At 38.7% G+C, this 13086-nt stretch overlaps 1 protein-coding gene across 2 annotated transcripts in view; it reads left to right on the top strand.

The window, feature by feature from the left end:
* TNKS (tankyrase) overlaps window positions 1-13086 on the top strand; it is a 206762-nt gene that overhangs the window by 143056 nt on the left and 50620 nt on the right. For both annotated transcript variants that reach the window (XM_075556739.1, XM_075556737.1), the window contains exons 12-13: window positions 9296-9467; window positions 11740-11819. In XM_075556739.1, coding sequence (XP_075412854.1) covers window positions 9296-9467; window positions 11740-11819 — 252 coding nt within the window. The remainder of the gene's footprint in view (window positions 1-9295; window positions 9468-11739; window positions 11820-13086) is intronic.

Genomic DNA, 13086 nt, shown 5'->3' with positions numbered 1-13086 from the left:
TCGGGCGACCCTGTGAAAAGGTCATTCGACCCCCAGGTTGAGAACCATTGCCCTAGCTGTTCCCCTGCCCATGACATGGTTTGCTCACCGCTCCTTTCCCCTGCCTCCGCCTACCCCACAGTCCTTCCCGAACCGTTGATCCTTGGGCTGGCTTCCCATTCCTAACTTATCTATAGGTAGGCAAAACCAACAATTACAGAGCCAAGGAAGAAGAAGACAAAGATTGAATAGAAGGGGGGAAAATTTAAATAGTTAACTAGGAAAAAAACCACCCCAAACTGCATTTTGTGCTAAACATGATTTATATTTATATTAGACAATCATGCTTTTCAGTATAGAATCCTCTACTTTATAGCTTTGAACTAATTTCTTTGACCTGATGGTGATAGGTGAAAATATATTTATGTATATATCGCTCCTACAGGATTGGATTGGTTTGTTTTGAAATTTTAAATCATATGAGCCAATGTGTGAAAATAATCGGTATAGTGCCTGGCATACAAAAAATAATTTGCTTTCTATTGCGTATAAGTACTTCCCTACCCCACCCCACCCCACATTTGTAGTTTCAAACACTTATATAATATATATTTCCTTTCAGTTATCTAATTTTTGGTAAGATATAGATCATCCTGTTATACATTTTTTGATCCACCAATTTAATAAATATTGAGATACCAAATAATCAAGACTGTGTGCTAGGTACTCCAGGACATACTTAATTAGAAGTTAATATAGTTCTTAAAACTAATGAGGAACCAATTTAGCAGTGTTAGTAATAAGAAAAAGAAGGATGAATGCCCCTTACTGAGGAATAACGACATTACTTAGAAATGAAGTGGGTGTTAGAATGGACATAGAAAATGGCAACGTCAAATAATAATTACTATATATACCCTAATATAAGCCCACCCAAGTATAAGCCGAGGTATCTAATTATTACCTGGGAAACCAGAAAAACTGATTGACTCGAGTATAAGCCTAGGGTGGAAAATGCAGAAGCGATTGGTGATTTTCAATAATCAAAACAAATGAAAACAAAATTACTAAAAATTGAGACATCAGTGGGGTAATGTATTTAAATATTTATTTTAAATTAAAAAACATAAATAAAAGGACAAATCATTTAACATTAGTAAACCAGCACAGTAAGTGGAAAATAGGTTCAACAAAAACAATAAGGTATCAACAATGATACCTCAAGAGTACTATTCCCTGAGCTCAATCAGCAACCAAGCTAAAATGTAAAGTGTTAAAAATCCTCCAAAACTGGATTCCTCATCATCATCCGTATCCCAATACAGAATTTCAGCTGGTGTGAGGTCATCATAGATGCTGTCCTCACTGAGATCGCCATCATCACCATCACTGCTGTCATTTTCATACAAAGCGCAGTCTTCACTGCCATCCATAGCATTACTAATAATACATTTCTGGGAGGCACGTTGCGCCATGTCTTCTGGAATGTCTTCCCATGCATCTCGAACCCACTTTGCTATTAACTCTATGTCAGGCTTCATGAGATTTCCTCCTTTTGTTAGTCGGGCTTGACCAGATGACATCCATTCATGCCACATCCTTAGCACACAGTCTTTAAAAGGCTTATTCAAAGATACACATCATAGGACGGCTCTGATTGATTAGATGTGAGTAAACAAACATTCAAAGCCCTGCAGTGCCAGCAGGGCTTTGAATGAACGGCGGAGAAATGGCAATCACCCGCAAGATGTTACACCTCGCTGGGTTACTGACCCGTGTATAAACCGAACCCCAGTTTTTGGGTTATACACGAGTATATACAGTATTTATAAATTATCGAGAGGGAGGGGAGCAGGGAGGGAGGGCAAAATGAGCTGATACCAAGGGCTCAAGTAGAAAGTAGGTGTTTTGAGAATGATGATAGCAACATATATACGAATGTACTGGACACAAATGATGTATGTATGGATTGTAAAGAGTTATATGAGCCCCTAACAAAATGAATTTAAAAAAAGAAAGAAAAGAAAATGGCAATGTCATTAACGGGAGGTAAGAATGGTAGAGTTTTTCCCTTTCCACTTCGATAGTGACTTTTGCACATGTGATGAAGGAACATAGTGAGAAAACTAGCAGCTACATATACGCTCTCGAGTGTGACAGAGTTTAGAACTAGAATGATCTATTGGATAGCCATCCTCTGCAGTGTCCTAAAGTGTGGACATTCGTGGGCTCCTTGGTAGGGAAAGCATTCAGAGGTGAGTTAGGGTTAAGGAAAGAACCTTTGAAGATTACTCATGTTCCTAGAACACTGCTAGGAAGAGCTTTGGTGGCCACAGTGGTGAGTGCTCAACTGCTCACCCAAAGATCACCATTTTGAACTCACCAGGGCATCCACAGGAGCAGACCACCAGACCGCTTCCGACAAACTGCGGAGGAACGTCTGTGAGTCAGCATCTACTTGACAAAGTATCGCTCACTGCGGAGCTGATTCCAACGCAAGGCAACCTTATCGGACGTAATGGAACTGCCCTTTTGAGTTTCCAAGCCTGCAAATCTTTGTGGGAGCAGAAAACCTCATTTTTCTCCCATGGAGCAGCTGGTGGGCTCGGATTGCTGACCCACTAGGCCACCAGGGCTCCTTCTTAACAGTAGGAAGGGAACATAGGTCTAAAAGGGGGTCAACTAAACACATTGTGATTTTGCAAAAGTACATGTAATCCATGATATAAAGACAAATCAGGATGGATGAGACTCGTCAATGAGACAATTCTGTAACCGTTTCGTTGGCATGTAATTCACATGGGAATTGGGAGTTTCCGTGTGAGGGCTTTGGTAGCCTTTGAAGGGTGCCTTCTAGAGCTAGAAGTCAAGCACATCAGGGGTTAGCAGAAAACAACACCCTAATCAGGTAGTTTGAGAAACGTTTAATCTCGAAATACTTACAAAGTTGTGGGTAAGGTGTAAGGAAATCAACAGAGAATTGAGGTATCACCTTAGACTAGCAGCACTTGGGAAGATATTACCATCCTTGGAATGAGGAGGAAAGCCGGAGTTAGTGAGCAAGGTTAGCTGGATGGAGGCCATCTGATAGTAGCTGTAGCCGTTGACAGAAGGAGCTAGCTAACGCATGCCTACTTGTTCCCCTACTACCCGGCATGTTCTCCAGTGCATCCCATTGTCAACCCCAACAGAGCTGTTGATGTGGTGCAACAGAGCAGGACGGAGATGGATGGATGTGGAGCTGTAGACTAGACGGAAGGTGGTAGACAGAAATGGAGAATTATAGGGAATGGACTGTAAGCTAACTCATTTGAGAAGGCCACGTTTACTAGCAATAAGCCTCTGTACCTGGAAAACGGAAATCATATCTGCCAGCTTCCTCCTTTGTGAGATTGCTACAAAACCTAAATAGGAGAGGCATGAAGATTCTACCCTTCATGTTGCAGTGTTGTTATTTATTAGTATTAGCCTCCTCTAGCTTTCTGTGTTCACCACATTGTCTATCATTTTTAAGTAGCCCCACTACATATGGTATTATTCATTCTGAAAAACTAAAAGTTTACTTCAAAAGTGCTTTTTATTACTATTATACACAAAACTTGGTTCTTTCCTCATTAGTGAGCTCTTGTTAACTGAGTGGAATATGAAGAAACAGCGTTTGATTGTTTGTATGTCTTACTTTTAACAGGTAAATTATGTGTAAGAAGAAATTATGTCAGTAGGAATTGGCTTTCATTAGCTTATTTCTCACATATAAAAGTATTCTTGAGTCCGCTTACTTTGGAGAAAGTTTTGCTCATTATAAGGATTTTATTAATGCTATTTTAGAAGTGAATTGATGAGTAGATTCTTTTAGCCCAAAGGAGTTAAAATAAAAGTCATGTAAAGATATTGTAGATCCAAAGTATCTTTTACTGTTCAAATTAGATCTGTGCATTGATACCTCAAAATACAGTTCTGGAGGAGTAATGTGTTAGAAATATTTCGGTTGTGAGTAACAGAACAACTGAAATGGATATTTGTATAGTTATTACTATCCCACATAACTCATCTGTGAGAAGTGTATTCATCTGCAAGAAGAGATCACAGAGACTAGAACGAGGAACTTGGAAATGGTCTCATACCTTGACTGCCATTCTCTGTCTGCATCTCACAGGCTCCTGCTCTCTTTCTAAGCTTTCGTGGCTTCTTTCTTTCGCCAGGATGTGTTCTTCGCTCTGTCTGTTCTTCTTTATGCCCACGCCAGTTGTCCTTGTCTTTGGCCTAAATAATGCCTTTTCAGCTCGTGCTTTCTGTGTTCTTGGCTTAGAACTGTAACACATACAACTGTCTCCAAGTCTTAAGGATGAGAAAGAACATGTGAATTTAATTTGCTTAGCACGGCTAGCTATTGACTTGGCACCATCTAGTCTAATTAGCTATTAACTCATCAGGGAGTTAATGTTCAGATAAGGGTATATGTTTGACGACATAGTGACTTCACACCCACACACAACTGCTGTATTTTATATAAGTTTTCATGTATAACTTCATTTATTCATTCTTATATATATAGAATGTTTCGTATATACTGTCAATATCTTACATATGTACATATGCATATATGTATAATTTATACATACATAGGATACCTCTTTAGTGAACTTATTTCCCTAAAATTCCATGTGAATTTATATAAATAATGTAAATATAAGTAGTTTATATATATAAACAATAGTGATAATAAAAAGCACTTGTTGTGCACAGGTTAAGTACTTGGCTGTGAACAAAAAGGTCAATCTAACCAGCCAGTCTGCAAGAGGATGAATTAGTGATCTGTTCCATAAAGATGTGTGGGGTTTTTTTTATTATTGGGTCCCATCGAGTCGGTTTTTATTCCCAGCTACTGTATGCACAACAGAATGACACATTGCCTGGTTTTGTATCATCCTTACAGCCATTGCTTGAGCCCGTTGTTGCAGCTACTGTGTCAGTCTCGTTGGTGAAGCAGAACTGCGGCAGCAGAGTATGGCTTGGTGAAGAACAATGAATATATCATCGATTTTCAGAAGAATGAACAACTCTTGTCTTGAAAGAAGTAGAATGCTCCTTAGAGGCAAAGAGATCAAGACTTTGTCTCACATTCTTTGGACATGTTGTCAACACACCAGTCTTGTCTTTCAAGACAAGAATTGTTCATTCTTCTGAAAATCTATGGTATATTCATTATTCTTCATCAACCCATACTCTGGAGGCATTAACTTTTCTTAGAACTTCCTCATTCATTATCCAGCTTTTGCATGCATATGACGCAATTGAGAAGATTAAGCCCAGGAAGTCCTAACAATTGTGCTCTTCCCTATGGGGTTAACAGCACAAAAACAAAATTATAATATACTCAAATTCTGCTAGTAAACTTAGTTTTATTTCTCTTTTAAATTCCATTTTAAATTTTAAATTACTCAGATGAATATTGTATACTATGAAGTGAGTCTTCAATACATTAAAAGATTAAAAACCTTGTAAAATGTCATTTACTGTGTAAGAATCCAATTTGTGGTTATTTTCTCTCTTTCTCAGAGGGGACGCTTCAGCTATCCCTCTGAAGATAATGATTTATAAGTATACTTTAGTAAAACTTAGATTATAGAAAGATAAATTATACTTTTATTACAGATAAAATGAGTTGGTTGTTTTTCAGTATTAAGCAGTTCTATAAACACTGCATTTATTTATTCTTTTTCTTCATATTTTGAGACAAAGGAATACTTGAATTTGGCCTACATAGATAATACCTTAGTATTCTCTAATGTTTAACCAATATATAGAATAATATGGTGAAATTGTATTCTTTATCATCAAAATTTACTAATCTCTTGCTCTGGTGAGTCATTTGTATACCAACTAGCTTTAAAGGCCCATTTCTACGAGGCATTCTATTTATTGCTAAGGGGGGTATATATATGTAGTTTGAATATGATTGAGATCCTTTTTAAGTAGTTTAAAATCTAACAGTAATTTTGTCTAACATGTAAATGATAACTGTTATACTTCTTTGAAAGTAATAGATTTCAGAAACGTATGTAGACTGCTATTGAAATTTAGAGGAGAGAATCATTTTCTTAGTGGTTGTAGTAAGGGAATGACTGGAGACATTTGAACCTTCTGGAATTAGATGTATAGACATAGGAAACCGCGAAGGATATATTTTAAATAACTCAAACTCAAGAAAGCAAAGTATATATTTTAAGCAGAATTTTTATGACTAGTGTGTCCAAATAGATGCAGAAAAAGAGAATAGTGAGAATTTAAAGAGATAGGTAGGCACATGATCATGGTAGACCCAATTAGAGAGAGTTTAAGCTTGGTCTTGTGATGTGTGGAAAGCCTTAGAAAGTTTTAAAGTAGTCAGGTGACATGAGTAAAATCAGCATCAGGCCGATACTTTGTAGGAACACTGTTTTCTCTTCCAAAACCATTTATAGTAATGTAGACTGAAGATATATGTGTAGTCGTTGGTTGTATCATTTAGCAGTTTTTAACAAAATTAGCCTTTTAGAACTTTTGTAAAGAGAAATGATATTACAATAATGTTTCTCTCATGCTTGAAATATGTCTGTCACCTCTTCGCCAGATTATAGTCTCTATCCACCTGGACGGCGGAATGTTTCCGATCCCTGGCTTTTGTTCCTCTCTTGTAGGCTTATTAATACCTGCTATATTTTCTTGTTCCCTCTAACTTTCAAAATATTCTTGCTTGGGCAAAACAAATATGCTGTTACTCCCGATAAAATAATACAGAGGCTGTGTTTAGTTTTCAAGTTATTTAAAATCTGGTTTTGGATTGAAACACCGTAAACATGTTCACAGTTAAAGTGCGGGAACAGTGAATTAACAGTCCACACCTAGGTATAGAATTTATCACAGAACAGTTTAAGATTAATTGCCAAATAAACGATCTGGACCACGGTAGCTTTAGGTTTAGGAGAGCGAGATGGGCCCAGCCTGCAGTTTAGCTGTGTGAGATTAGGCTGTTGGCACTGACTAGAATATTCAAAGAGGCTGTGTTAATCTGAGTAAACTAGGGAAACAAATCCACAGAAATGTATATGTATAAGAGAGAGTTTTATATAAAGGCTAAGTGTGAATTAAGAAAGCATCCCATCCCAGTGCTGTCTAAACCCTTAAGTCCAACATATTTCCGACATCAATCTACAAAGTTCTCCGCAGTCTCACAAAACACATGCAATGATGTCGACTGAAGGAGAAAAGCCGAATCATTGAGCATGATCTTAGCACTGACAGGGGGTCTCCACACGGCTGCTCCAGCACCCAGGGCTGCATTGGGGAACGTCCATATGGCTTCTCCTCAAGGATGTCTCACAGCAAGTGAGCCTTGCCAGCTGAAGCAGGGAACTGGCTAAGGTAGCTGCACCCTGGCCCTACCATCAGAAAGCAAGAGACTCGAGAAATAGAAAGGTGAGGCTCACCGAGCCATTTAGCTCTCTGCCCTTCAATTAATCCCACATGTGTTTAAACCTTAACTATCTCAGAGGCCATCCCCTCAGCCATCTCCTATAGTTGACTTGCTAGTTTCCAGAATTATTGTGACATTTTTAAATCATAATTTTAGGTTCCCTAAATAAAGGTCTCTATGAGTTGGTTGAATGGATTTTGGTTGAATTTATCCACAACATTTGGTTAAATTCCCCACTGATACAGCATATTGGCCTCATGGTCATTGGTCAGTACTTTCTGTCGAAGCCTGTTTTGTTAACATATAGGAGACCGCGTGCTTCAGGTTGGATCTGAACCCGTGCTCATAATGTCATTTTCCTTGCTAAGCTAATCATGGGTAGGTTGAGATTATTCATGCCACATTTCTGGTCCCAGCTTGAAGGAGATGTCTGCTGGCAAAGATTTTTAAATAAATGTCCGAAACTTCCTTGGGTGGAGATAATATGTGGGGTATACTTTATCATGAGGAATAATTATTTCTCACAAAAAGCATTACTGAACGTCACTTTAGTTTCCCCATCTATTACCCATTGTTTTCCTAAATATCACTAAATTGTTCTGTTTTTTTGTTATTTTGTCTGTCCCACTGGACAAGTACTTCTGTTGCCTTGTAGTGTTTCAGTTTTGTTGTCTGATAAGCAAGCTGTAGATACTCTCTTATTGCTGTGCTATTTTTTAGCATTTAAGGTAAGAGATAGAATGTCATTTTTTAGTGTAAAGAGCATGCATTTGTTGAAGCACAGTATTCGAGGTTACACTGATTTTCCCGTTCTTTAAGGGAATTTGGTTTCCTGAAATACTGCAGTGCAGGTACAGTACAACCTGTAGAATGAGTAGATGCCTTATAGAAATCACAAAGATGATAATAATCACTTGTACGTGTTTTGTTCAGAAGACATTTGTGAAGCTCCAGTTATGTCCTAGACATTGTTGCTTCTTTGGAGTTGGGCATAGAGGGCAGAGTTACACGTAGATTAAGTTATGATTCTTGTTCTTAAGGATCTTAGCATTCAGATACAGCTCAGAGCCTGATGTTAGTAGGTGCCTAGGAAATGTTTGTTGCACCCCTTCCCTAGGAGACTACCTACCTAGGCAGTGTCTCCTCTCTGAGAGAGTAGGCGAAATAAGAAACATTAATTTAAATCATACCAGTGAGAGGTGACCTTGCCCATTGTTTCACTGCTTTAGCAAGTGCCACAGAGGGAGTTAGAGATGACACAAGTGGATCTGTTGTTTCTCTATTGCACTTAGTTTTACCACATCTGTTTATAGTGAGAACCTCTTCTTCCACAGCGTGTGTTTTTTAATGCCCCACGTTACATCTGTACTTTGTTTGGTGTTGAATTGTTCTGTTGGAGGTAAAACTAGTTGGTGTTGGATTTGCTGAGAAACTTTATGTTTAATTCGATCATGAAGGTTATCTTGACCAAAGGCAGATATTGCCTTTGCAGTGACATGCTAGAGACGCGGCGCCTCTGTGAAGTGGGGTGCTAATAAGGCTGTCGCATCGCAGACCAAGCAGATTGAACTGAAAAATGAAAACCGGCAGACAGGTGACATAAAAGTAAATTACATTGCAGCCTTAAATTCAAGACCCTCAAATGTCACAAGTTTGAGTCAAGGAATAACTTGGCAAAATGTATATTTAGGAGCAGTAATTTTGAAACCATGTTTTCATAATCATCAAGGTCGATTGGGTACTTTCGTTAATATTGTTGAGTAATATGGCTTTTAACAATTGACATTTCTCATAAGAATGTATTTGCTAAGGAACAAAAGTAGGTACTCAACGCCATGTGCCTCCCAAATGGTTTTTCAGATGAATGCACTGGACACGCTTGGTCAGACTGCCTTGCATCGAGCCGCCTTAGCAGGTCACCTACAGACTTGCCGCCTCCTGCTGAGTTACGGCTCCGATCCCTCCGTCATCTCCCTCCAAGGCTTTACAGCCGCACAGATGGGAAATGAAGCAGTGCAGCAGATTCTAAGTGGTGAGCCAAACTAGCACATTTGTATTTTGTGCTTTTTGTTTTATTTCTACTGATAGTCACAGGCACACTTTATGTCATGGGTTTAAGTAGTTCTTAGGAATTTGTTCTGTGTCTGAATTTTTTTCATGTCTGTCATGGATTGAATTGTGTCCCACAAAATATGTGCCAACTTGGAATTGAGGTTTATTTAAATAAGACCTTGGGGATGGAATGATGACTAAAATGTGTTTTGCATATAGCAAGGGTGTGAATTTTGTGGGGGGTGGACAAGGGATGAAATGTTATGGGTTGACTTGTGTGTGCCTCTCTCCCACCCCCCAAATATGTGTCTCCAAGGCTGGTCCATTATTCTCAGTGGTTTGGCAGTGATGTAATGATAGCACCCATTCCCTATGATATGGTGAGCTGATGAGGCACAAGAGGCTCTGGGTGCAATGCAGCCCCCTTACTCAGATCACAGCCCTGGTGTGCTGTGTGGGCAGTTTCCCTGGGAGTGGCCTGCATCACGTTTTATCTTATGAAAGATAAAAGGAGTAACAAACAAGAAAAGAGAAGACTTCCGAACCACCCAGAGGAAACACCCTGGAGTGGGGTGAAAGGAGTGTGTGCCAGGTGGCTGCTGTGACTGATTGGGTAGCACAGATCAGGAGTTCCCAAGCCTTCCTGTGAAAGCAAAATACACTCTGGATGAGGCGCTCTCTAGTGTTTCTTCTGAAATCTACAACGTTTTCATAGCTTCACTTGGTGTCTCCGATCATAAGATATTTCAGTCTAAACTCTGAAAGACTCACTTTACAGGTTAAAAAAAAACCCCGAGTGATTAGCCCAAAGCCACAGGTACCCAAACTCAAGTAAGAAATCCAGATCTCTTGAGCCTCGAACCTTTTGTGTCACATGAGTGTGTGTATGTAAGTGCATTATAAAAGCCATGCGTAAAGTCCTTGAACATACTTTGAATGATATAAATGGTTTCCTTTAAAAACGTGTTTTGTTTGGGCCAATGTGAAGTGGGATTTTTGGTTTGTTTATGGTGAATTAATCAAAATGCCCCAGTGGTTAGCCTCATACTTCTAGGCTTAACAGCCTGATTTAATTATATACTATCTTAGAATTTATATCATACCTCTCAATTACATAGACATTAAAATTTCCCTGAAGTCATTGAATAAATGTGAATTAAACAAATAGCTCTATTTACAAGGGATTTTTCCCTTGATTTTGTTTCTCACTAATTATCATAAGACTTTTGAGACTCTGAAAATTGTTTGTAATTGTATAGTAGCTGAGGTAAATGGAAGAAGTGATGAAATAAAGGAGTCGAACAGAGCATTCCAAGGGCAGCCAAGAAGGCAGAGTCAGTTATGAGAGTGACCAGACTTAGAATACCAAAGGGAGAACACACTCACCTGATCTGAAACTGAAAGGGCGGAAGGAAAAAGTCAAGCCTCAAGTTGCAATATTGAAGGATTCTATGAGCACAATATTGAATGATACAGGAAGCATCCAAAGAGGGCGGAAAGAATACAGAGTCACTGTACCAAAAAGAACTAGTAGACTTTTAATCATTTTAAAAAATAAACCATACAGACAACTGGATTAGTAGATTCAGCGGGCCGTGAGAGGAGAAGCTAGCAGGAAATGGGAGCTAACAATGAGTACATGGAAGAAAAAGTGTCCCAGAATTCATCGTGGGGAGATAGTTGCACAACGCTTTCGAATGTGCTTGAACTATTGCAATATATGATAGGTGAATTGGTGAAATCATTGAAAATAAGTAAACTAATTTTTTAAAAAGAACACTTCATTTTCAGAAGTAGTAATTTTATTTTACATATGAGGAATTTGATACCCAAAAGAAAAGAATTTAAACATGAAGTATTGAAAGTTGAGTAAATGCCTTAGCTTTTGCATAAGAAATCTGTGGCAAATCTTTGTTCAAACACCATACAATCAATGTAGCACCGAGATGTTGTTGGTAGGTGTTCTCGTTCTCCCTTGCCAAAATTTTTAACCAGAAAATGTGGAGGATCAAGTAGTAGGGATGGAAAAGGACTTATGTCTTAGAGTGTATTTAAATTTGGTTAAGATGAGAGATGGGTATGGATTGAAGTAATATATTGTTATCTTTAAAAGATTTGGGTAAAAACTTGTATTAGATCTCAAAATTTTTTCATCCCTTAATCTCTTCCCAATCAACAGGTTTCCCTTTTTAATTAAGATTCCTCACGAACTAGTACTAACCCCACCTCCCCTCATTTCCCCCCCAATACAGAAAGTACACCTATACGCACTTCAGATGTTGACTATCGACTCTTAGAGGCGTCTAAAGCTGGAGACTTGGAAACTGTGAAGGTAAGTCAGTGCGATGAGTGGCTAGGCAGCACCATTGAAAGCCTTTACTAACCAGCTTGTTCAGCTTAGACGTAAAATGATGGCGCAAGCCATCCAAAGGAGGGAATGGTAGCAAGCTTAACATGTGACCACTTGCTGGGCAGAAGGCTCTGGGCGACAGTGGAGGCCCAGAGTCCATTTGCAGGGTTTATACATGCATGACGCCTCCAGTGAGTTCCCTTGGTCCATAATTGGGGGATGTGAATAACCTGTTAGCAGACATAGTGATTGTAGAGATGATAATTGTAGCTCTTGTTAGGTTAAAATGTAGTATCTTATTTGATCAAATGTAATTTCCCTGGTGTTGTAATGGGTACATGTTGGCCTACTGTTCACACAGTCAGCAGTTCCAGACCACCAGCAGCTCCTTAGGAGAAAGGACAGGACATCTCTAGAATAGAACTGTGAGCAGCTTCAAAGAGAGATATTTTTTTCACTAAGGAACATGACATTTTATATTATAATGCTAGTTATTTTAATGTTATTCTTATTGTTAAACAATCCACCTATCACCAGCAGTGAAGCACGCAGCCTCTTATTCTTTGTTGTGACTTTGTTGGCAAACGTAGTTGCGCTTGATTCTAATGGTGCGGGAAGGGTCCAATCAGAGGGAAACAAGGGGCAGAAAATTGAAAGTTCGTAAGGGGAGCAAACATTAGGAGGAAATACCCCAAACTAGGGTGTGGTTAGAATCAATTTGACTTGTAGGGCTAGACAAATTTCCCCAACAAATCAGTTACTGTTGGTTGCTTTGCTGCAGTGGAGCAAAGGGCAAGGTAAGTGGGCCAAATACTTAAAATCTGTTTCATAGAGCCTTCCTGCTTGCTCAGTCCAATGACAGGAAAGCAGTGGGTTGGGGCTGCAGTCTCTTTGGAACAAAAGATGACTGAGGAAATGGTAGACAGTACAAACAGATGTTCTGGGACAAGCAGTATCAAGGCCGACAGAGGCCTTCATTAGAAAAAAGGGAAGCATCTTTTACCTTGAAAATGCTCAGGAATTTTTCGATATGATTAGGATGTTGGCTTAGAAATGTTTTGGGGTTTTTTTGTTGTTGTTGTTTTTTTTTTTTTTTCAAAAAAAGATTAAACAGGAAAAATATTTGTCATCACTGCTAAGCCAAGCATAGTACTGATTTTTAAATATCATTTATGTTAGCTAATCTTTTAAAATAAATATTCATTAGAGCATTAATTTATCCAGATGCTGTAATATTTTTATTGTAAAA

The sequence above is a fragment of the Tenrec ecaudatus genome, chromosome 8, assembly GCF_050624435.1.
Source record: "Tenrec ecaudatus isolate mTenEca1 chromosome 8, mTenEca1.hap1, whole genome shotgun sequence".
Lineage (NCBI taxonomy): Eukaryota > Metazoa > Chordata > Mammalia > Afrosoricida > Tenrecidae > Tenrec > Tenrec ecaudatus.
This window is presented reverse-complemented; position numbering and strand designations above follow the sequence as displayed.